The following is a 25,653-nucleotide window of genomic DNA, read 5'->3' as shown; positions in this document are numbered from 1 at the left end:
GTTGAGGACTCAGTAGTCGTTGGAGTGGTAGGTGTAGATGTGGAGCAAACTGATAAGCAGCAGTAAACACTGATCTCATAATTGTAGCATATTGGAATCAGGCTCTCGACTTGGTCTTTATTATTACAGGTAAGCCCAGTGGAAACATTACATTGCACTTTTTGTCCTAAATCTTCAATGGGGACATCAGGGAGTTTCTGAGCTCTGCATGAAATATTTTGTGGTTTCTCACATATTGCTGAGGCGTTCCATGCTCTGATTTTCTCATAGGTTTCATCATCACCTTTATCTTCACCATATTCTGGGACACTGACACTAATCCAGGAAGACCACCAACAATATTCATACATAGGTGTACATGGTGCTGCAAGACAACAATGGAACACAGAATTTAGAAAGAAGAGAAACATGCATGACATGGTAGTGAGGTAAGCAGTGCTGAGAGTGATGCACTGGATGTACATTGGTCCAAAACAAATAACTACTGCAACCTACAAAGATTTGACATGAGAGCAGGATTATGATCTCATCTACACCAGTTTAAGTCACAAGTGTTTCAATTCAAGTCAATGGAGGTAAACTAGTCTAAAAATAGTGCAAATGTGAATAGGCTGGGAATGTGCTGGGAATGTGCTAAATTGGTGTTTCTTATGCACAAAAAACAATATAGCATGAACAGTTACATGTAAGAATAGAATGGTAGAAGGAAGAAGATCAAGTAGGCACTTCCTACTTTATCTGACACCCTCCTGTTAGTTGCTTTTCCAGCAACTTCTATCTAAATTCTGTCATTGCTACAATGGATTGGCTAGTATAGTATAAAGACCCAGAACAAAGTAGCCATAAAGCAGTGTTTCATCCCCAAAAGTAGACTTGCAGTGGCTCATTGGGCAAAGAGACGGTATCCTGAGGTAGTATGTCACAAGGATAGAGAATACCCATGAGGCATAATGAGATATTGTAATACCAAGCCTCAGTCCGCAATCGCTGTGCTGGGCATATACTGAAAATATAGTCAGTAAGTCCTGCTGTAGAGAGTTAAACAAATACATATTCATGCTTTTGTGGAATCAATACTTTTCATAATGGAACTTGTGGTTGTTACTGATGGATACGACACAAGTGGGGGAAAAGAAGAGCAGATGTAAATATCTAAATTATTTATAAAACAAATTTAACTGTAGTAAATACAGGTTTCAGAGTAACAGCCGTGTTAGTCTGTATTCGCAAAAAGAAAAGGAGTACTTGTGGCACCTTAGAGACTAACCAATTTATTTGAGCATGAGCTTTCGTGAGCTACAGCTCACTTCATCGGATGCATACCGTGGAAACTGCAGCAGATATTATATACACACAGAGATCATGAAACAATACCGGGTGGGAGGAGGTATTGTTTCATGATCTCTGTGTGTATATAATATCTGCTGCAGTTTCCACGGTATGCATCCGATGAAGTGAGCTGTAGCTCACAAAAGCTCATGCTCAAATAAATTGGTTAGTCTCTAAGGTGCCACAAGTACTCCTTTTCTTTTTGTAGTAAATACATTCGCCTCCCCTCTCACACACACAGTTTTCTGAGATAATAAACTCTCTGAGAAAATCCAAAATTTGCTAAGTTATATAAAATATAGACTGTAGAGAACATCCCTCATTGCAACACAAAGGATTCTCTCCTAATCACTAAAGACAGAGCAATTGCAGCAGTGGAGTGAGGGTGTAACCTCGCTGGACTCCGCAGATGCATTCTGGCTGCCTCAACTGGAAAGCCTCTGGTCTTCTCAAGGAGAACATGGAAGACTGGAGGATAAAAAAGCCTTCAAAAGGGTGCAGCATCTGCTTCTTATGTGCAGCCCTGCTCCAATTAACTGTGTGAGGGATGCAGAAGAGCAGAGCCATGTTCTCCTCCACTTTGGGATATGTCCAGTGTCACTGATAGTAATAGACACCCTGGTCTTTGTGACCTGGCTCTCTTTTTGCCCCGAAGTACAAGGGATGAGGGATCTCAATGCCGCCACCCCTCCGCCCACCTTTGTGCACTCTTGAGGGGTTAATCACAATCTAGGAAGAAAGAAAGCCCTTTCACTCCCACAATAGTGAGCCAGAGACTGTAGCATCATACAGAGTAAGTAAGAGCACAAAAAGCCTTACCTCACACCTTGTCCCCTCTAACCTCCTACAAAATCCCTGCATTGGTTATGCACAAGAACAATCCTTTCACTCCTCTCAATGAAAAATATCAACTCATCCTCTCAACAATGTGGATTCTTTAAATTCCACCTTTGCTACCTGGAGGTTGTGTCTTTTTTATAGGAACATCAGTACTATTCACTGGAATTGACACCACAGGACAGAAAATCCCCTCTAGGACTGGTGGAATCGAGGGCTGCATATATCAAGGAATACATGCAAATGTGATAAATATTACGCATATCCAGGGATGCATTAATCACTCATCCCACCCAAGCCTTACATGTGGGAGAGACATAGTAACAATAGTCAGATGACCAGACTTGGGCAGGAACACAGAGTGTATACTTATATTAACTCCCTAGCCCATGAGTAGCTCAGTATCACCTGCTTACAAAGTAGTCCCAGAGAAGCTCTGCACACTCTTGAATACCAGTTTCAGCCTCCTGAGGTTTGGTGGGATAGATATGGATCCAGTTTATACAGGAATAAGGGACTTAATATGCCTCTTATTCCCACGTAAATCAGGGGCAGGATTTATTCCAAGTGAAAATACAAGTATTTATTATTTTATTCTTAAGTCTCAAAAAATACCTTGTTCAAAATCTATTGGCAATACATACTTTTTTAAATATCAATTAGCTTTAAATTAGCAGGTGAAAGGGTATCTTGGCCAAAACGTACAATGTTCAAATAAAAAATAAAAAGGTGGTGGGCTTTTTTTCCAGCTGATGCTATATTTCTTATTTGTTAGAAATTCTGGAAGGCTAAACAGAGATGAACACAGTAAATACATCTCTGCTGTTAGGACACTTTGTCTGAATTTTTACTGTTGGTTAACTTAAGTTAATGAGAATCACATCAACACTTTCAGAATTTTATTCTTATCATTAATTGTGGTCAGTTATCATTCAATGCTTACCTGTTGAAATGCTCGTTGTGGTTCTGCTTATAATATTTGATGATGGCATGGTGGTAGTTTTAGTGGTTGGAGGCTTAGTGGTGCTAGTTGTAGTGGTTTTTGGTGTTGGCATTTGGTGTTGGATGCTCAATGGTGCTGGGGTTGGCAGTGTGATGGTTGGAGTGGGTGTTGGGGGCGGCTCAGTGCTGATAGTGGTTGCTGGTGTGGTGGTGGGGGTGGTTAGTGTAGGGGTTGGGGACCTGGTAGTAGTTATGTTGGTGGGTATGGGGGTTGCTGGAAGTTGTGCTTGTGGGTGTGGGGGTTGGAGGCTCAATGGTCACTGTATTGGTGGGTGTGGGGGTTAGGGCCTTCATGGTAGTTGTGGGTGTGGGGGTTGGGGTCTCGTTGGTTGCTATATTTATGGGTGTGAGGGTTGGGGGCACCTGGTGGTAGTTGTGCTGGTGTGTGTAGGATTTGGGAACTCAGTGGTAGTTGCAAGCGGAGGGTTGGAGAGTTTGTGGTAGTTGTGACTGTAGAGATTGGGGGCTTGGTGGTCATTGGGAGTGGTAGTTGTAATTGTGGTGCATTCTGACCAGCAGCAGTAAACACTGATCTCACAATTGAGGCAGACAGATATTAGAATCAGGACCCCTGGGACTTGGTCTTTATTACTACAGATAAGCCCAGTGGAAACATCACCTTACACTTTTTGTGCTAAAACTACAATGGAGATGACAGGGAATTTCTTAGCTCTGCATTAAATATTTAATGGATTCTCATATATCGCTGAGGAGTTCCATACTGTGATTTTTTCATAGGTTTCTAATCACCATTTTCTGGGCCATGTGAAAACGTCAAAGATTTGCCTTTCAGGGAGATGCCAGCTCTCTTACACCAGCCTTTATGTCATCACTGATTAAGGCCTAGTCACTTTTATGGGAATCATATCTGGTTACAGCAGGTCTGGAGCTGTCTGTTTAAAAGCAAGCTTTTGTTTTGCAACTTAATTCGAAAAATGTAAGGATGAATTACACACGTACGCACACATATTCTTTTACCATTCTAAAATGAAAATGTATTTCTTTGCTGCCTGGCTATCTCTTTTTCTTCCTTTTCCCTTGTTTTCTACCTACCATGTTTCACAATGAGGAGCTTCCTTATAAAGAAACTTACTTGTAGAGGTTGAAGAGGTCGTGGTGGGAACTGCAATGGAATAATAATAAGTATCACTATACAGTCCTAAGAGTTCCAGAGAAATGAAAACAGTAGTTTAAAAAACCGCCAACATTCAGTTCAAGACACTACGGGCACATTCCATCAGTGCACCAGCCCCAAAGATTTACAACTTGCTTCAGACTCCCAGCCTGTGACCTTGGCATTTTCATCATGGTGAGAGAACCAGTTACACCAATATCTGAGGTTCCCCGCATTGAAGGATAGAGCAATATCTAGCATTTCAAAGCTTTCTTAGTTCAGCATGATAAAGCCATGCAGAAGCATAGTTATAAACAGTTATGAGAAGCCAAATGTCTATGCAATCTCTCTGTAAAACACCTTCAAGGAGAAAAGTATTAGATGTCCATCCACACTGGAACTTTACCGATATTACAGAATACATACCAATATGATAATATTATGCATATTCAGGGAGGCAGCAATCACTCCTCCCACTGAAGTCTTACATGTGGGAGAGATCTAGGAACGATAGCCATGTGGCTAATCTTGGGCAGGGATGCTGAGAGTATCATTATATTAACTCTTAATCTATGCGTGGCTTCATATCCCCTGCCTAAAAAGCAGCCATAGAGATGCTCTGTGCACTCTTTAATAACAGCTTCAGCCTTCTGAGGCTTGGTGGGGCAGGTGTGGAACCAGCTTACACAGGAATAAGAGACTTAAAAAGCCCCTTCCTCCCATGTAAATGACAGACAGGATTTGTTCCTATCAATATTATATACATCTATTATTTTATGGTTAAATCTAAAAAAAATATCAAATTCCAAATCAATTGGCATTCAGTATATACTTTTAAAATGTCAACTGAATTTAAATTAGGAGGTGGAAACGTATCTGGACAAAATGTATAATGTTTCAAAAAAGAGTGATTTTATTCAGATAATGCCATATTCCATAAAATTTTGTGACAAATTCTGGAAGGCTAAAGAAAGTAGAAACTATTAAATGAATCTCTGCTGTTAAGGCAATTCCGTCTATAGCTTATAGTTATTGTTAAATTCTTGCCTGTTGTGGTCTCTGTTGTAATTGTTGATGTTGGCACAGTGGTAGTTGCAGTGGTTGTCGGCGTGGTGGTGGTGATGGTGGTGATGGTTGTGGGTGTGGTAGTAGGGGTGGTTGTTGAAGGACAGCCTGCAAGAAAGAGCTTCTTTGTGAAGTTGTTCTTCTAAGAAATGATCAAGAGCAACAACATGCCAAGACATTTATGAAAGTGCCTAAGGTAAATCTGATATTTTTGAGTGTGTGAGAGGTGCACCTCTAAGAGCTATACCTGAAGCTAAACTATGCAACCCTCATTAATTTATATTTGCATTTAGGAGGAAGCTAAGATATATCTAATAAAGCCCTATGTAGGTGAGGTACATAAACTAATTAGCAAGAATAGTAATTTCATTTAGAAGCAGGGTTACTAAAATACTTCCTAATACAGTAGCAGATCTAACATAATGAATGTGTTATAAAATACCACATGTTCTTGAGGGCTAAGTGGCTTGAGCTGAAAATTAATATTTTAACCCTAACCCTAACCTTAACCCTAACCCTAGGATATTGGGGAAGGGGCATTGTTCTAACAACACCAAAAGAAAGGGGCAGTTGTTACACTTTGATCTTAAATCAGCCTTCACTTTTTTGTCATATCCTTAGATGTGTGAGTGGTGACTGTGAGGTTACAAAGTGTTACCCAATTTTTCTTTTGTGCAATCCTGGCTAGAGCTGCAAAGAATCATTCAAAATCATTACTAAATCTCCCATGGAGACAGATGGAAGAGATACATGGCATTCCTTTTCTTTCCCTTTCCAGTTTGCAAAAAGAATAAAATGCAATTTACCTGAGACAGGGTTGCACACAATATTTCCTGGTGCGATGCAGAAACTAAAAGAAAAATATTCAGTCAAAATGAACATTTTTGCAAACCAACAGCAGCCCCTGCAGTAATTTCTCATGAATCCCTGCAATTAATTTATAGCACACTATTTGCAAGGGCTAGGAGTCTAAAAACTTAAAAACAATTTTATCCCTCAAACTTCACCTCATGAGACTGGATATTTCTTTGGCATTTGTTTGCTCCAATATTGACAATTGCTATTTCCTCCCGATACAACTACCGGCTTTCCTTCCTCCAAACACTCTTCCTTGAGATAATTAATTATCCTCCATCAGAAGCAAGGAAAATATAATATGACTAACAGCCACTGCTCCCTTAAACCATTTTGCTCTATCTCTGCTGCACAGATCCTTATATCTCGACAAATTACTGATCAGGGGTATATTGAGGAGGGCTGAGGGTGTGAGGGAATATGGCCAGAGACATTTGCACTCCAGTGATCCCCCAGCTGGTTCTATCTGGCAAAACGTAGAACAGCGTAAGGGCCGCGCTAAGTGTAATTTCCAGATATGACATTTTAAAAGTAATATTTAATGCCATTATCAAAGGATTTATTAATGGGCTGTCATCAACGTGAAATGCAGTCATTTTCAAAATACGGGTTAAAAATAGTTTCAGGCACTACATCTGCTCCTGAGTTTTCCTGTCACTTTTTGAAGTTTTACAGCCACATGTTCCTATTTAAAAAAAAATCTCTCCTCCGCTGTTGCAGAGACAGATATGAAAGACATACAGGAACAACAGGTGCAACTGACTTTAGTGAATAATTGAAAATGACTATACACAACATCCTGTTAAATTCACAATGTGAATAAGTTCAAAAAATATAGGTACTTTCATTTCTCTAGTCTCTCCCAGTTATAGCAATCTGTGGAATTACTTCTAACAATTGCAGGTAAAAAAATGCACAGAGAGAAATGTGAGTAGAAATAGATGGCGTTCCTTTGAAATCCAACTGTATTGTAACTATGGTGTTCCCCTCACCCACTATCTTTGTAAGGCAAGATCTTCATCTGGGGTAAATCAGCATTTATATGGAGAAGGGCCAATTCACACCGAGGTTCTTGCAGGTAATCTGTAATATTACAGCCTTCATTCAGGAGAACACGACAGCATGGTCTGTTCACAACAGCAGTTAAGCATGTGCTGAAGACCCATTGAGGTCAATGGGATTTAAGCATGTACTTAAGTGATTTCCTGAATCAAGGTCTAAATATGCATTGCTCCATCACTTTTGTATTTCCACATACCAGTACAGACAAGGGTCTTCTGTGGGTATTTTTGAGCCATTTTCATAACGAGTGCCATTTTCAATATAACAGCCACATTGATCTCCAGGTACACATTTTCTGAGGTCTTCATCAAAAATGGGCTTTTCTTCAGGGCATCTTGGGTAGCAACCTGTTGACCACAAATGGTCCATTTTGTAATATTAATAAAAACTGTTAATTTAGTGATTACATTCTCATGGGAGGCCTGATCTAAGGCCCATTGAAGTATGAAAAGACTCCTTCTGATTCTAGATGAGGCCCTGGATGATGACCACTTCCAAAAGTGGTAAGTTATTCATTGTAAATCCTGAATATTTCCCATTGAGCCATCCATTAAGAGGCCAATATTTACCAGCACTACAATGTCTGAGATCAGTTATGATCAATTATTTCTTTTTGCAAGGATACAGAAATGCTGCAGTATCTCAGTTATAGCAATGTATAGCTGACACAGCAAAAATAAATAAAAAATTTAAAAGAAATAATTAAGCAATAAAATTCTACTTTTCTTTACCACAATAAGAATCTTTTCTCCCCCTTGAGATACTCTTAAAATGGTATTGGCCAATGGGGATGGTGGATCAATCTTATACTACAATTCAGGAAAATACGGCACGTGCTCAACATGTGAGTATCATCCCATTGATGTCAGTAAACAGTACGTTACACCACACCAAATGCTTGTGTCTGATTATAGATTTAGGAATGGCCAGGCAATCAATTGATCTCATTAGCTAATAGCTCCAACTCCATCAAGTAACATTTCAACTAAATCTTCATGATATGCCATACAAAAACAATTAGGAGTTTCTTACCTTCCAGATATGGCAATGAGAAGTTGGTGCTGACATTGTTAATGATCCTGCAGGTCAGAATTTGACGGCCACAAGGCTCGTAGTGCCATTCGCACTCATTACGAGGGTTGTAGTAATCACAGAATATTGCTGATAGAAAACAGAAACTGATCAAAAAAACAGCCGACAGAACAGAATCCCATTCCCACCTCTAACCATGCCAGCCAAATGCCCCTACACCAGTGCACCGGTAGCAGTATTTCCTTTGACACATGAGACCTGGATTTTTTTTTCCTACTCAACCTGAATACAGAACACATGAAACTCTGGATTTCAGCACCTTCACGTTTAGCACCACTGTTGCAGGAAACAAATGTTTGATTGAAATCACACAACTGCTCAGAATCAATTTTGAATTCAAGCTGTCTGTTGAAGTGTTGCGATTTTTTTTTCTTTTTCTTTTTATCTTTTTTTACTTCTCTGGACATCTGCAGACTCTTAGGGCTGATGGTGTGTATAGGCTGAAATCAGTTTTGCCCAGATATATCAAATGGAGTAGTCACATGGTGTTCCTCCAGTAAACCCACATGGACATGCACAAACTCTTCAAACCTGAACCTTTATGGGGGAAAGCTTAACGCATTCAAAACCAAATTCCTCAAACCATATGGCCTATGAACCAGTGTGACCACATGGCTGCAGAATAAGATTTCTGAGTTGAGAAGTGATGTACTGTGTGTAAGAACAAGTCCACACTGTGAAAAGCTTAGTTACTGCTCCTACTGGTTGGATCGGTGGAAGTGTTACCCGTAACTCATTTAGTATGATCACCATCCCAAGCTGACTTTTGGTGTCAGTAGCTATATGCAAGAGGCACATACAACAGCCTAAAATGAAGTCAGTGGGATTTTATGAGTATAACTTAAACACAGTTTGGCCAAGGGGGACTAGTCACAGGTGACTGTGCTATACACAAAATGTAAAAAAAAATACTAGTAACAATTCTGGGTGGGAGATTTTGCCAACTAGATAAATATGCTGGGAAGGTCAGTCCACCAGTTGGCACACAGAATGGGAAGGATCATTTGAAATGTCATTTAAGGGTCAACCCATAGTGACAATTTAAATACACTGAAGTCATTGTTAAAATAATGGGCAGCTGCTTATACTGAGATGATGAACCCTTTCCACTGTGTGCCATAGCATACAATCCTGTGTCAACACACTGCTGCAGTGATTAAAACTTTGTGATATCGTTCTGATAGGTCCAGTTGTACTCAGTGGGGAATATTTGAAGGTTACTCACGGCATATATCAGGAGTTCTCCAGAAGACACAAGCTTCAGCCTTAATGCACTCTTGGGCATAAGCAGCAACTGCGGAACAGAAGCACTCACAGTCTCCACCACTGTCACAGGAGCAGGCATCATGAACACAATTGTCATAGAACGGAGCTGGGTCCACCTGTGGGGGAAACACGTGGGGCAGCTGTTAACACCAGAGCTCTCTTTCCAATTTGGAATCTCAAATGGAAATCCTTTAGACCAGAAGTTGCTTACTGTCTGTCAGGTAGCAGATCTGAGCTAGGTTAATTTCCATTACATTATCTTAATTTCTTCTAATGTGGTTATGGGGAAAAAGGTAACTAAAAGAAGTGTCTTGTGCATTGACCATATCTTCTGATGGGCATCATTTTAGTTTAATGACAAAAAAATTATTACTCCCAGCACAGGACCACTGTACCAATGTCAAAGCAAAATTTTATTCTATTCTGTGTCCTGTATTATCAACACAATTATCAGCTGAGTTCTGAATCCAGACTCTTTATCAATAAATATGATGCACAAAGTAGAAAGAAACACTTTATTGAATTTACAAAAATGGTGATTAGAAAAAAAGTGGTTTGACTGGCAAACTGAACTATTTGGACAGGAAGAAAAGGAGTACAAGCGGCACCTTAGAGACTATTAGTCTCTAAGGTGCCGCTAGTACTCCTTTTCTTTTTGCGAATACAGACTAACACGGCTGCTACTCTGAAACCTATTTGGACAGGGAAGTTGCTGATGGAGAATAAAAATAAGACAATTTGAGGTTATTTTTACAACTGCTCTTCTAACCATAACCACATTCTGAAAACAATTTTGTTAAGCCTCCCTTCTAAACCTATCTGCTATTAGGATAGTATACTTCAGCTTTCAAAAAAAAAATCCCTGCACTTAAATTAGCCTCCTTTTACAAGCATCTAACTTGGACACTCTTCAGGGTGCCATAAGTACCTCACTCAGGTTCTCTTCTTCTTCTTCTTTAAAGTGAATTAATCTGCTAACTGTACCACCTTCTTCAATCTACTGTACTTTATGGCTGCTGATACTACTGCTGATCTAAAAGAAAATTTGATTGAAGTTAATGAAATTTTCTCTTCAGTTAGTTAACCAGCCAGGTGGTGTACATCTGCCAGACATAAGATCTGGTAGCAGAGAAGAAGCAGAGACAGTTCTATACCTGCCTAGTGTTGGTGCATCCTGTCATACATTCGCAAATGCTTTTTTTCCACTTTGGATGATCAGAGGGAGAACCCAGACTGGGTTTTATGCCCCCACTGAAAGGGGCATAAAAGCATATGCTAGAACAACAGGAATCACAACTCTTTGTCCTTCTTCCTATACTTATAATGCATGTAAAGCACTTTGAAAAACTCTGTTAAGTGCAAACTATTATTATTATTAAATTATTATTACACTTCAATTGAGGGTCATGGCTTAGATAAATTACATAACACTATGTATACCTTGAGCCTATAACACTGTGTTTTGTTATTATGATTTGGATGCATTTTAATATGAGATAGGGTGATGTAAGCATGCTTAAACTATGAGCTGATTGATACCAATTATCACTTAAAACAAGGAGAGTGCAATGCAACAGATGGAAACATCTAAAGTCTGTCCACAGTCAGAACCACCATCTGCGATTGGAGAGGGGGAGGATCCATAAAAACCCAGTGACATACTGGATAGGGATCCCAGTCTGCACACTAGAAAAGAACCTCCATTCTATATGTAAACAGAGTGTTACTTCTGTGTGGCTCACAAACAATACCACGGCAGGGAATTTCTCCCAAACTAGAACAAATGGATGCTTCAGTCCAATCTATGAAAACATACCAAATCCCTGGTTTGACTATCCCAAGGAATAGCGGATGCCTGAACATCTAACTTGCAAGTGTAGTACCTCTTCTTATCAGGGGGATGAACCTGATGATCTCAAACTTATTGAGATCCTTACTGAGAAACTTTCCAGTTTCTAACTTCTGAGGCTACTATGATTCACTGTTCCCTCACTCAGCTGTGCAAATTCAGCCTTCCTCCGTCTTCTTGCACAGAGGTTCACTTGTAGGTAGTAGCCACCGGCCTCTCTACTAACCTTGGCATGACAAACTTTAAAGACTTCACTCCGGATGATGCTGCACTCCTTCTCTGCCCAGGACTTGCGGTGAGGTTTCAGATTGCAGGGCAGGATCTCTTCCACCACATCAGGGCAGGAGCCAGACAGTTTCCAAGAATTACCAAACTCCAGAGGATTGGTCACCAGCAGCCCGCTCCTTGTTGTGAAGTCATTGTTGGACTTGTCATCAAAGTTGCCACACAAACCACAGATTTTGCCCTGAAAAAGCAAAAGTTGTTTGATTTCAGAACGTCATCAGATTTTCAGTTTGCCCAGTAAGTGAGCACCAGTAGAGTTAGAACCAAAATAAAGATACAAAGTGAGGGAACAATTTCTCTCTGTATCTTACTTATTTTCATCTTTACTTCAAAATCATGTGTATAAGTTAAACTTATTTTTGTGTGTTTATCTCCCTGGTTAGCAAGCTACCGATAGCCCAGGCAAAGAACCTGTGTCTTCCCTTTCTGCTACATACAGTATCTAGTAACTATATCTATATTTCTTTGCAGCCTCCCATTCAATTTATAGGGATCCAAACAGTGGCTACACTTCTCTCACCTGACAACAAGCCATCTCTTTACAGTGCATTGTGGTATGCAGCAACTTAGCTGCATGATTCCTATTAATATAAATAGGAGTCACATGGCTACATTTTCCCTTACACAATGCACTGCAAATTTAGCCCTAAGTCTATTAAATGTTAACTGTGAAGAGTTGGCTGATCATCTTTAAGGCAGATTTCCATCATTTGCAAAAAGTAAGATGGAATAAGGAAGAAATAAAGCATCCTTGAATAAAACTTAAAAGTCAGTACAGTGGCTTCAGTGGGTTTTGATTGGCTGGCATCCTTCTAGTCAAGGATGTGTTTGCAATAAAAACTAGGAATCTTTTGCCTCTCTTTTTCTTCTCCCTCCATTTTTTTAACCCTACTCAAGCTATTTCAAGGTTTCCAGCAAAGTGTCATGAAAACATTTACCCTCTTAGGAAAACAAACTAAGCAGTGTCATAAATGGACACAAGTGTGGGGTCCTAAAATGTGTGCACAGCCCCCAACACTACAAAGGGCTGCTTGAGTCTCTTGCTAAATAAGTCAAATGCTTTATAAGGGAAGATGTCCGGGTTGGAAGCATTTCATCAATAAAGAACTTTTAGTTTCTTTTCAGACAGATCCCTTACACAGAGGCTGTGAGATGTTGCCACACTTTGCACTACTTGAACCACAACTGCATTTCCCCAAGGTAAAATACGTTGCATTATTATTTGAGAGCTGGAGTTATTCTGTGGCAATCTTGTGAATTTTTGTTCTGTCTTCTGTTGGGGAATTACAATGTTTTAGCCATTTCTTTGGTACTAAGGGTCATACATATATAAAATACGCACGTACACTATACTATTATATATAATGAATAACTTGTGATTTAATAGTGAAATGCCTCCAAATATAAGTTGGCCTCTACCACTGCTTGAGAGTTCAAGCCTAGCAATATAGCTCACTGTCTGGAAAATAGGGCCCCTGTTCTGTTTTTCCCTTACTTTACAATATAGAGCAAAGTTTTGGTCTATAATGATGAGAAAAATTATGTCTGGGGTCCCAAGAGTTTATTCTTTTGGGGCCTGATCCAAAAACTCATAAAAGTCAACAAGAATATTTTAATGAACTTCAGTGGGATTTGTATTAGAGCATTAATGTTTACAACTACTGGAAAACCACAGGGGACTGCTCATCCATATTGCAATAGTACACAATACACCCACTGGTATTGTTGCACTGGATCATACCATAAGAAGCAACAGACAATGGCACCCGCCATCATGGATAATGCAAGATATATATGAATCATCAACATAAACAAGATTTAGGGACACTATTAAGAGTAACAATAAAACATCATCCATATTTACCTGCATTCAACTATTCATAACCATATCAGCAGATTCCCTAATATTTTAGAAAAAAGGACTGGAGTTGCTCACCTTATAATTAGGAGTCAGCTTTATGAAAATAGTAGTCTTCTTATCCCAGATGAGCATCACACCATTGCTGGCCTCAATAACAAGATAGAGCCCCACTGTACGATTCCAATATCGTACATGGTCGCCAACATCTCGCTGAATTTCTACATACTGCTTCTCCTCCAACTTCAGTTCGGTTTTCTGAAGGACAGAAAGAGAAGGGATATAACAACACTGGCTTTATAGTGAGGCAAGCTATTGGAATGATGATGCTGATGGACTTCATTGTGAAGCTAAGACTGCCAAACCACAGCCTAAATCCTTAGCAAGTGGAAATCACCATAGTTCCATTCACTTTAATGGAGCTATACCAACCTTCAGTTTCAAGGCACATGACTACAAGCAAAGGGCAGTTTTGATCAGCAGCATTCTAGGGCTGAACCCATCCACAGCCACCACTCACCCCTAGAAATATTTTAATAGCCTTTGAGCAAGTGACTCCGGTGGTTCCACATGGAACATTCACTGTGACAATACTAAGCGAACCTCTGGGATCCTCGCCACAATAATCCTGTTGAGAGTGGAAAAAAGAAACAAGTCAATGAAAGGAACCATATTATTTATTTTGATTTCAATCTAAAATAATTTAAAATTATTCTTCAAATTCCATTACACACACACACACACACACACACCCCTGCGTGCCATTTAACTCTATGTTTACCAAATACTGGGAAAGAAGTGGGACAATTGAATTAAACAATAGTTTATGTCCCTAAATATATGGATGATATTTGTTTTCCAATTTCAGAATCAGCCATTTGTTTTGGAGTAGCATTGAGCTGACAACTTTCGTTGTTGAGCTAGCCCAGTTGTGTACAATCTGCAACAACATCAGCAGAAGAAATGTTCACTCAAGGGCCATTAATTTCCTTGCACAGCTGGGATTTGTTGCAAATATGGAATTTAACTTGGCAGAAGTTGCAGTCGCCACAGAAACAGTGATCTTAAAGAAAAAGGGTCTAAGAGAGGTGGTCCAAGAACCAAACTGATAGCTATGTTGTTGTAAAACTTTTCATTCTTTTTAGAAGTTTTGTCTGCTCACTGCTCCCATTGGACATTACCTGGGCAGCCACATATTCACAGTGTCCATCAAAGTCATAGTATTTTCCATCAAAGCTGATATAATGGCCACTTCCATATACAGTACAAGTCCCATAGCACACATGATTGGTGCAGGTCCATCTTCCTTTTTGGCAGGTACTAGGGAAAGAATAAAAGAGTTGGATGAAATCTGAAAAGTGAAGTCGGAATGCTGATGTATGCTGCTTTGGAAGCTGCAGGATAAATCACATAGCTGGCTGACACAAGGAATCCATCACATGCATAATATTATGTTACAGGGTATTATAAGACACCATCTCATCAACAGTCCCCACATGGAATGGGCCCACTGACAAATTTATAGCATGGTTGTTAGCTCTGCACAGCTTCCTTTTTTGTTCCCGCATCAACACTACCCAAAACTTACACTACTGCCCAATCAGAGATGCCCTTGGCAGAGAGACGGATTCTGAGCTCAGTTACAGTGATCACCCTAAAAACTTGTCAGTTTTGCCTGAGATAAACAGAGATAATTACCTTAATGTTTGTAGTATTACCTAAATTTACACAAAGGGAGTCATCCGAGATCACAAAGAAACCAGAGTGGAACTGAGAATCAAGGCTTGTATACCTATATCCTGCTCATCACAGTGGTATTTAAACCATTTCATTACTATTCATTTACTACAAGAAATATACATCAAAAGGAAAGAAGAGACCTTTACAGCATCTTACCATTTGTTGCAGCCCACTTTTACGTCCTCTCCAGGAGAATAAAACTCCTTGTTATGAATACATGGACAGTCCTTCTCCTTGACACAGCCCCCTCTGCCATCATCAATCAGTCCATGAGGACACACGCATCCTGAGACACACTCTGTCTGGAACTAAAGAAGATAAGACAAAAATTATATTATTGTATAAGAAAACACGACTTCTCTGTTATCCCACTTCTTCTACAAACATTCATCCCATGTGCTTCATTCCCTGGTTTATAACTCAGCCATTTTTATTTATTTAATTCTATTGGTCTCATCTCTCTAGTATCTGAGTGCCTGAGAATTTCCTTCATATTTTACGGAGATATTAAGTTCAGACTATCTTACTTTTGTTCTACACGGAAAACTAATGTGCTGCATTGTGAACAAAATGTCTATCCATCCAACCCATGATTTTCCTACTGAGAAAAGAGAAGACAAATCAGTGAAAAGAGAAAGGATGGCAAAAAGTAGTGGAGAACTAGAACAAAAATGATGAAAGAAAAGAAAGGATGGAAATAAAAGGAAAGAAGAGAGAAAAGACTAAAAGATCATGTTAGTCAGATTTGCACTGCTTCATTCAGGGACTAGGGGAAAGAAGAAGCCATGCCATAATCAGAGGTAAAATGAAAACGTACATAGTCAGTATCCAGTGTATGACAGCTTAGCTGCAGAGGGGTTTGTGAAGACCAAGACTTGACGCTGCTGCAATCAAAGTGAATCTTGGGGGATGGACACTCTGTAAAACAAAGATACCATGTTAGATGGGTGAACTCTGAAGATCAAGGGAACAGAAAAGAAATAGGGAGGTATTCGATACTGAGACAGAAACAGCAGTGTGTACCCCTTAAAAATAATAAATGTAAACATCGTTTCTAATACAAGGTAAAATCCTTGGCCAAAAGCAAAGTGAAAGGTGGTGACTGTTTCACAGAAGGGAAAAAGAAACAAGTGAAGAATTCAAATGAGAAACTGAGATATTTCTCTCTAAAGCATTTCACTTACTGTCATTTATTATCTTCACTTGAGTGCAATGGAGAACTGCATTTCGGCAAACACTACAAAGGGTGAGAAGATAGAAATTCATAGAACGTAAGCCTAATGTTTTCAAATGATGAACATCTGAGAACAATTTGCAGAGGCATAAATGAACAAATGAGATTATTACTTCTGCCAGACAATTATTCTTTTGGACCGTCAAAAATTCCCTATTGCTGTGGTATGATCTTAGGTGATAAAGTAATAATGAACCCATTAATAATGATCTATTAGTGGAATAATATTTAGCAGTGGCCTTTGTGAAATATGCGCCTTGGGGAAGAAGTCCCACATGATTTCAATAGAGATTTCACAGTGAGCTGGGGAAAAGTTTTGCAGAACTTTTGAATGTTACATTATAAACAGATGGTAAATTCATGATTTTCAAAGAATGGCCACAAATTATCCTGCAAATCCTCAAAATTGTACTTTTTAGCAATCAAAGGAATACATAGTCATACCCTTTCAGAGCATGTCCTTAGCCTCCAATAAATACATGAAAATACATATCACCATTTTATGCCAATTCCAGTCAAATGCAATAACCTCATTGGCCTGTACTCTTATCTCCTAGTTCTCTCCTCCTTGAAAGGCAAGGAAATATTTTACCATTCACAGCATGAGTCACTAGAGTTCATGCAAGACTATTGCTTCTGGGAGCCTGCATGTTGGTTTTGGAACTCATCATCTTGATTAAATGGGTATCAGTTAGTAACTGTTACAATGCAAAGTGAAATGGAATAATCTGTTTTCAGTGAGAAACCTGCTAATTGCTCATGTAGCTTCTTTTCCCCATTGCCTAGCAAAACTCCCATTGGCTTAAGTGGTGCAGGATCAGGTCCAGGGTTACCACAAGAGGCCACCACACACCTCATAAATAAAGAGATATGCCATACATATTAATAAGTTAAGTCACAGCAGTATGACGTTTTGTTCTGCTACGGTGGTGGCAGGTAATATATACCTTTTATCTACACGGTATCACCATAGATATCAATATATAAGCAAAGATAAGAAGTGGGGGCTTTCACCTCCACAGTCCACAAATGACAAGCCATAAAATAACCTACCAGCGTTCTTCTTGTTTCACGATGACATCCCCAGGTTCCAGGTATGACCCTTTATAGTAGCATGTACAATGGGAGATGGGCACACAGTTACCCTTCTCATTCATATAGGTGTTATCAGGGCAGCCACAGCCATCAATGGGAATGAAGCCCTCCAAGCAGTGCTTTTCGCCATCAGCAAGGGAGCGACAGGTATGTTGACATGTGGTCAGATTGTAACGAAAGACCTGGGATGCTGGGCAAGAGGACACTTCTTTGTCTGGAGAGGGGGGAAAAGACCAATGGTTGCTATACTGGCAAATAAAAAAACCCTGACTGGGCATTATAGAATTTAAATCTTTCTTTCTGATCTCTGCCCATGCAGTATGTAATAGTAAAAATGAAGGGACTCCCTCCCATTGTATTATAGAATAAATTATGGCAATTAATAAATAGTGTTGCCTTCACTTTGTCCTACCTTCCAAATTACCGCCTAGGAAGTAATACTATTTCTACTCTAAAGGGTATATTCTTCCTTTAACGAACAGGCATAATTTCTTTTATTATAAATGGGAGTTGAGTATATAGAGGAAGCAATGAAAAGATCCATTAAATACACGTAGCGTTATTTCTTTTCCTTTTCCCTTTAGTTAACGGATCTTTTGCTATTGGAATTTGCTTTCTAATAATAATATCTTTTTCTCTGTTGCTTCATAGCCCTATAACCCTCCAACAGAAGTGCAGTTTACCAAAGCCCAGTTCCCAGTGTTGATGGTATCATTGATAATGCTGGTACACACTCAAGAAAATAAATAAAATGGAAGAGCCATGACGGCTTATATTCCACTGGACAAAGAAAAGACAGATTAGTGTTTGTGAAGTGGTAGAGGAGAAGACGATAGGGAAAATAATTACTCCCCCGTTCATGAAGTGGTCCTATAAATGAAGGACATTTAAAGAATACAGCTTTAACCATTCAAAATTCTTGACACTGTCCCCTTAAATTGTATTGGGCATCTCCAAGGCACCTCTAAACTCTTAACACCGAGGTTAATGTAACTGTAGTCAGGTGCACTCCGTCCATTCCTATGACTGGTTTCAAGGGGATTACAATGTCATCACTTACTGCAGATAGTTTGTCTCCAGCCCCCAAGCATGATTCCTTTGAAGGCACAGGCCCTTGCGTAAGAGGATAGGGCCCCACACAAGCATTCTTCACTGTTCTTACAGCTGCAGGTGTCATATTTACATCTCTGAGACAAATAAGAAGCAGATTGTTAACAAGCCTGCAGGAGGAGGATTAGAACCATAAAAGGAAGACTGTGAAAACTGGGGCTCCAGTACAGTAACTGTAGAACACCCAGTACCTTCTTTCCCATGTGGCTTTCATTCACTCCCAGAATCAGAGAGCACAGCAGATGAGCAGAGAGCTGAGGAACCAACCCCAAAAGGCTCAGGGTGTGTTTGATTAAGCATGAAAAATGTGGATAGTTCGCCAGCCCTTATCTGAACAGCCAAACCTTTTGAAAGTCCAGTGTTTAGCCAGCTTCCTCACAGCAGCCTTTTTAAGGGAACTTTGATACTTTTAATTCCTGATCAGTCACAACTCGGAAATGTGCAAGCCCACAGAAATTAAAAATAATAAAAGCAAATAAATTAGCTGAATGGGTTAAGATCTTCACAAATGTTCAGCTCAGACTGAATTGTAAAAGTGAGGGGGTTCTTTCTTTTCTCCCCAGATTGGTTTGTTTATCCCTCCTCAACAGAACTGAAAACAGAGGGAAACAGACCAGGAATAAAATGACACATAAATGGGTTGTTGTTTATCTCCGGATCAAATAAACTCAATTTATTTTTTATTAAACCACAAAATAGATGAATGGTTAAGGGCTGGCTTAACATGTGACTGTCATGGCTCAGTATTCCTGCCTCTCTTGAATTCTCATATGAAAATGAGTGCCCTTTCACCACACACAAGCTCCACCCCCCAAAAAAGCACAATGATTTCCGTCTTCTAAATTAGCATTCTATGAGAAGGCCTATTGTAGGAGATCAGGGATGCACTCAATGCCATTGGACAGGTAATCATTACAAAATTTGAACCAATTTTTATGGCCAAGTTTCAATAATCCCTTGAACATATGTATATGGTAAGACACATATTAGACCAATGCCAGAAGGTGTCAATATAGTATAAAATCCACACCTTATAATATTCCACAGGATCAATGACTGAGTGACATCTGGCAAAAGGAGATTCTGAATTTTTCAGAAAGGAACACCAATATTCAGCATAATTTTCTGTAACAAAAGCGGAGAGAATGAATTATTTTCCTTGCATCATACCCTGTTTCACCATACTGTCACATTACAATATGCAAAATAATCTGACCCAAGCAACAAAATGATAAAAATGAGAACCCTAAACTTTTCTGGGAGTGGAGAGATCGCACAGAACCACTATAAATTTGGCCCACAGTCTCTGACTCAAATACCTAGTGGCAAACACAAAGTGGAAATCATAACCTATTAATGTAGTCTGCCTGCACAGGATTGTCTTCCTCTAGCCTCCAATTGTTTGAGAACCCATGATCAGAGGATCACAAATCCAAGCTGAACATAAAAAGAAGCAATAATGCTAAGAAAGGTGCACCACTACTCCAGACATATATTTTAATATATTAACGACTTTTCTTCTATGTCTTTCAACACAGGGTTACCCCTGCAATTTCCCTCTGAACTGTTCATCTCTTTTATAGAATCACACATTCAAAGGCCAGAAGAGGCCATTATGATAATCTAATCTGACCTCCTGTATAACACAGACCATAAAATGTCCCCAAAATAATTCCTAGAGCAGATCTGTTAGAAAAGAATCTAATATTGCTTTTAAAATTGTCAGTGATAGAGAATCTACCAGGAGCCTTGGTAAATTGTTCCAGTGGTTAATTACTCTCACTGTTAAAAAAAATTCTTATTTCCAGTATGAATTTGTCTAGCTTCAACTTCCAGCCATTGGATCAAAACCTACTGCCTGAACAGAAAACTGAACACTAGACCCTCAGATTAAGAATCTGACACATTACCACGTAAATTCTCCAGGGTCCCATAAATGATTAATGGAATTTTGAAATAACAGCCTTATTTTGTATTTATTACCATCTGAACCAGGCAGAGCAAGGACTTGACCTTGGGTCCTCCGCAGCCCAGTTGCATGCCTTAACCATAGGACAATCAATTACTCCAAAGGAGAAGCACCTGTTAGCTGGCATGTGCAAGCCCACAGTACATCAGACAAGCACACACATTATTAACTTGTCAGCCTTCTAAATAAAGATTATTATTCTGAAACTGCTATTTGACTGTGTATGAGATATAGAATTGGAGGAAAGAGGATCTATGAAAATGTAGTATTCCTACCGCTTTCAAAGCTGAGAACACAAGGGTCTTCCAAATTATCCACTTGGTCTTTACAGGTGGCTTGTGCTTTCCAAGTGTTAGCAAAGGCAGATCCTGTAGCTTCTACCAGCCCACCAGCTGTTTTAAAATCATCACATTCTATGCCATTGAAATTCCCACAAAGACCTGTTGAGAAAAAATGTGTTTTTTAAACATTATTATTCATTTTTCTTCTAAAAGAGCAACAAAAGAGGAAAAAGATGATTTACCACATGACTAACAGTCAGAACATCAAACAGAGGGCTCCTCCAACTCAGTATTAAAATTGCAATCACAAAAGTAGGCATTTGGGGGGGTCTCACTTTAAAAATCCAAGTTCTGGAGCAGGTGGTCTTCAACTGGTCTTCGGTGTTTTGGGTGATTCTCCCTAACATTCTTTTATGGAATAGTTTCCCAAGACTGGCCACTTAAGTAATTTAAAACTAGACTGAACAAATGAGAGCTGTAAACAGGGGAGTTTGAGTGGGAGTTTGAAAGGGGAGTTTGTCTTGTGGTGCTTGTTTTTTGCTGTGAGTGGTGGTGTTTTGGTGTGGTTTGTGTTTCCCAGATTAACAGGATTTAGGTGGGAAGGCAATGACAGATACAGAGGTAGCAGTGGGAGTGACCCATGTAGCGGAAGACACAATGAAGATGACTGGATGTGGAAGCTGTGGTATGTACATGATCCTGGAGGGGGCACCTGGTAAGAGTTTTGTCTGTATGAAGTACCTTCTGATAGAGCTGATGGAGGAAAAGATCCGAGGTTTGGAGATGCAGGTGGAAAGTCTGGTAGAGTTTAGGAAAGGGTTTGAGCAGATTATGGAGCAAAGACATGAGGTATCTGAAGGGAAAAGCTCAGACTTGCAGATGGGAGCAGGACTGGGGAATTCTGAGGGGAGACTGGGTGAGGAAAGTGGTCAGTGGAAGCATGTGACTAAAAGAACCAGGCAGAGGAAAAGACGGGCTAGTGAAGGAGAAATAGAGCTTAAGAATAGGTATGCAGAATTGGAAAATGAAGAAGGGGCTCAGCAGGTGGAAGGGCAAGGAAGATGGAAGGGCAAGGAAGAAGAGAAGAGCGGCTAGTTCTATAGGAAAAGGGGAAGAGTTAATGGAGATTACACGAAATATGAGCCCCAGGAGGATACAGGATGGGTTGAAGAGGATTACAAGGGAGAATAGGAATGGAAAGAACTTGCAGCCAGAGGGAACAGGAGATAGACTGGAGAATAGCACCGTCACTAGGAAAAGACAGGTCTATGTGATTGGGGACTCTTTACTTAGAAGAATAGATAGGCCAGTAACCAGAGCTGACCCGGAGAATAGGAGAGTGTGCTGTCTTCCAGGTGCTAAGATACGGGATGTAGACCTGAGCTTGAAAAGGATTCTAAAGGGAGCGGGAAAGAATCCCCTAATTATCCTTCATGTGGGAACAAATGATACGGCTAGATTCTCGCTGGAAAGTATTAAGGGAGACTATGCTAGGCTGCGGAAGACACTTAAGGAAATTGAGGCTCAGGTGATCTTTAGTGGGATTCTCCCTGTTCCTGGAGAAGGGCAACAAAGGTGTGACAAGATTATGACTATCAACAGATGGCTTAGGCAGTGGTGCTATAAGGAGGGCTTTAGGATGTATGGCCACTGGGAGGCATTCATGGATAGAGGACAGTTCTCTCGGGATGGACTTCATCTGAGTAGGGAAGGAAATAGACTTCTAAGATGGAGGCTGGCACAACTAATTAAGAGAGCTTTAAACTAGGAATTAGGGGGAGATGGTTGGGAGATGTCCAAGTAATCTCCACGCTGGATTTTAGCATTGAGAGGGAAGAAAACAAAGTAAGAAAGGATACAGCTGTGAGTAGGAGGAAGGGCAGTGTAGATACAAGTCTAATAGGTTATACTGGTAGTAAAATGACCCATGCCTAATAGGGTACAGAATGTGAGTGAGGCCAAACAGCAAAAATTAAGATGTTTGTACACTAATGCGAGGAGCCTAGGTAACAAAATGGAGGAACTAGAGCTACTGGTGCAGGAAATGAAACCAGATATTATAGGGATAACAGAAACATGGTGGAATAGTAGTCATGACTGGACTACAGCTATTGAAGGGTATGTGCTGTTTAGGAAAGACCGAAATAAAGGTAAAGGTGGTGGATATCATTGTATATCAATGATGAGATAGAATGTAAAGAAATAAGAAGCGATGAAATGGATATGACTGAGTCCATCTGGGCAAAAATTAAATTGGGGAAGAAAACTATTAGAGCCTCCCCTGGGATAATGCTTGGGGTGTGCTATAGACCGCCAGGATCTAATTTGGATATGGATAGAGCCCTTTTTAATGTTTTTAATAAAGTAAATACTAATGGAAACTATGTGATCATGGGAGACTTTAACTTCCCAGATATAGACTGGAGGACGAGTGCTAGTAATAATCATAGGGCTCAGATTTTCCTAGATGCGATAGGTGATGGATTCCTTCAGCAAGTAGTTGCTGAACTGACTAGAGGGGATGCCATTTTAGATTTGGTTTTCGTGAGTAGTAAGGACCTCATAGAAGAAATGGTTGTAGGGGATAATCTTGGCTCAAGTGATCATGAGCTAATTCAGTTCAAACTGAACGGAAGGATTAATAAAAATAAATCTGCAGCTAGGGTTTTTGATTTCAAAAGGGCTGACTTTCAAGAATTAAGGAAATTAGTTAGGGAAGTGGATTGGATTGAAGAATTTATGGACCTAAAGGTAGAGGAGGCCTGGGATTATAAATCAAAGCTGCAGAAGCTATCGGAAGCCTGCATCCCAAATAAGGGGAAAAAATTCATAGGCAGGAGTTGTAGACCAAGCTGGATGAGCAAGCATCTCAGAGAGGTGATTAAGAAAAAGCAGAAAGCATATAGGGAGTGGAAGATGGGCGGGATCAGCAAGCAAAGCTACCTTATTGAGGTCAGAACATGTAGGGATAAAGTGAGACAGGCTAAAAGTCAAGTAGAGTTGGACCTTGCAAAGGGAATTAAAACCAATAGTAAAAGGTTCTATAGTCATATAAATAAGAAGAAAACAAAGAAAGAAGAAGTGGGACTGCTAAACACTGAGGATGGAGTGGAGGTCAAGGATAATCTAGGCATGGCCCAATATCTAAACAAATACTTTGCCTCAGTCTTTAATAAGACTAAAGAGGATCTTAGGGATAATGGTAGCATGACAAATGGGAATGAGGATATGGAGGTAGACATTACCATATTTGAGGTAGAAGCGAAACTCAAACAGCTTAATGGGACTAAATCGGGGGCCCCAGATAATCTTCATCCAAGAATATTAAAGGAATTGGCACAAAATTGCAAGCCCATTAGCAAGAATTTTTAATGAATCTGTAAACTCAGGGGTTGTACCGTATGATTGGAGAATTGCTAACATAGTTCCTATTTTTAAGAAAGGGAAAAAAAGTGATCCAGATAATTATAGGCCTGTTAGCTTGACATCTGTAGTATGCACGGTCTTGGAAAAAATTTTGAAGGAGAAGGTAGTTAAGGACATTGAAGTCAATGGTAAATGGGACAAAATACAACATGGTTTTACAAAAGGTAGATCGTGCCAAACCAACCTGATCTCCTCCTTTGAGAAAGTAACAGATTTTTTAGGAAAGGAAACTTAGTGGAAACTTAGTGGATCTAATTTACCTAGATTTTAGTAAGGCATTTGATACCGTGCCACATGGGGAATTATTAGTTCAATTGGATAAGATGGGGATCAATAGGAAAATTGAAAGGTGGATAAGGAATTGGTTAAAGGGGAGACTACAATGGGTCCTACTGAAAGGTGAACTGTCAGGCTGGAGGGAGGTTACCAGTGGAGTTCCTCAAGGATCGGTTTTGGGACCAATCTTATTTAGTCTTTTTATTACTGACCTTGGCACAAAAAGTGGGAGTGTGCTAATAAAGTTTGTGGATGATACAAAGCTGGGAGGTATTGCCAATTTAGAGAAGGACAGGGATACCCTACAGGAGGATCTGGATGACCTTGTAAACTGGAGTAATAGTAATAGGATGAAATTTAATAGTGAGAAGTGTAAGGTCATGCATTTAGGGATTAATAACAAGAATTTTAGTTGTAAGCTAGGGACGCATCAATTAGAAGGAACGGAGGAGAAAAAGGACCTTGGAGTATTGGTTGATCATAGGATGACTATGAGCCGCCAATGTGATATGGCCATGAAAAAAGCTAATGCAGTCTTGGGATGCATCAGGAGAGGTATTTCCAGTAGGGATAAGGAGGTTTTAGTACCATTATACAAGGCACTGGTGAGACCTCACCTGGAATACTGTGTGCAGTTCTGGTCTCCCATATTTAAGAAGGATACATTCAAACTGGAACAGGTACAGAGAAGGGCTACTAGGATGATCCGAGGAATGGAAAACTTGTCTTATGAAAGGACACTCAGGGAGCTTGACTTGTTTAGCCTAACTAAAAGAAGGTTGAGGGGAGATATGATTGCTCTCTATAAATATATCAGAGGGATAAATACCAGAGAGGGAGAGGAATTATTTAAGCTCAGTACCAATGTGGACACAAGAACAAATGGATATAAACTGGCCACTAGGAAA

General features: G+C 39.8%; 1 protein-coding gene across 1 annotated transcript in view; it reads right to left on the bottom strand.

Moving 5' to 3' along the window:
- The window catches only part of MUC2 (mucin 2, oligomeric mucus/gel-forming), a 67,493-nt gene that overhangs the window by 23,352 nt on the left and 18,488 nt on the right, over positions 1-25,653 (bottom strand). The window contains 19 exon segments of the mRNA XM_077819942.1: positions 26-364; positions 3,707-3,874; positions 4,262-4,291; positions 5,396-5,455; positions 6,154-6,197; positions 7,461-7,611; positions 8,297-8,425; positions 9,582-9,738; positions 11,698-11,937; positions 13,693-13,872; positions 14,135-14,242; positions 14,796-14,934; positions 15,511-15,662; positions 16,172-16,278; positions 16,536-16,591; positions 17,642-17,897; positions 18,744-18,870; positions 19,824-19,918; positions 21,038-21,202. Of these exon segments, the coding sequence (XP_077676068.1) occupies positions 26-364; positions 3,707-3,874; positions 4,262-4,291; positions 5,396-5,455; positions 6,154-6,197; positions 7,461-7,611; positions 8,297-8,425; positions 9,582-9,738; positions 11,698-11,937; positions 13,693-13,872; positions 14,135-14,242; positions 14,796-14,934; positions 15,511-15,662; positions 16,172-16,278; positions 16,536-16,591; positions 17,642-17,897; positions 18,744-18,870; positions 19,824-19,918; positions 21,038-21,202 (2,703 nt within the window).

This window comes from Eretmochelys imbricata, chromosome 6 (assembly GCF_965152235.1).
Source record: "Eretmochelys imbricata isolate rEreImb1 chromosome 6, rEreImb1.hap1, whole genome shotgun sequence".
In the NCBI taxonomy this organism is placed as follows: Eukaryota; Metazoa; Chordata; order Testudines; family Cheloniidae; genus Eretmochelys; species Eretmochelys imbricata.
Note: the sequence above shows the minus strand (reverse complement) of the source record. Positions and strands in the feature narration are given on the sequence as shown.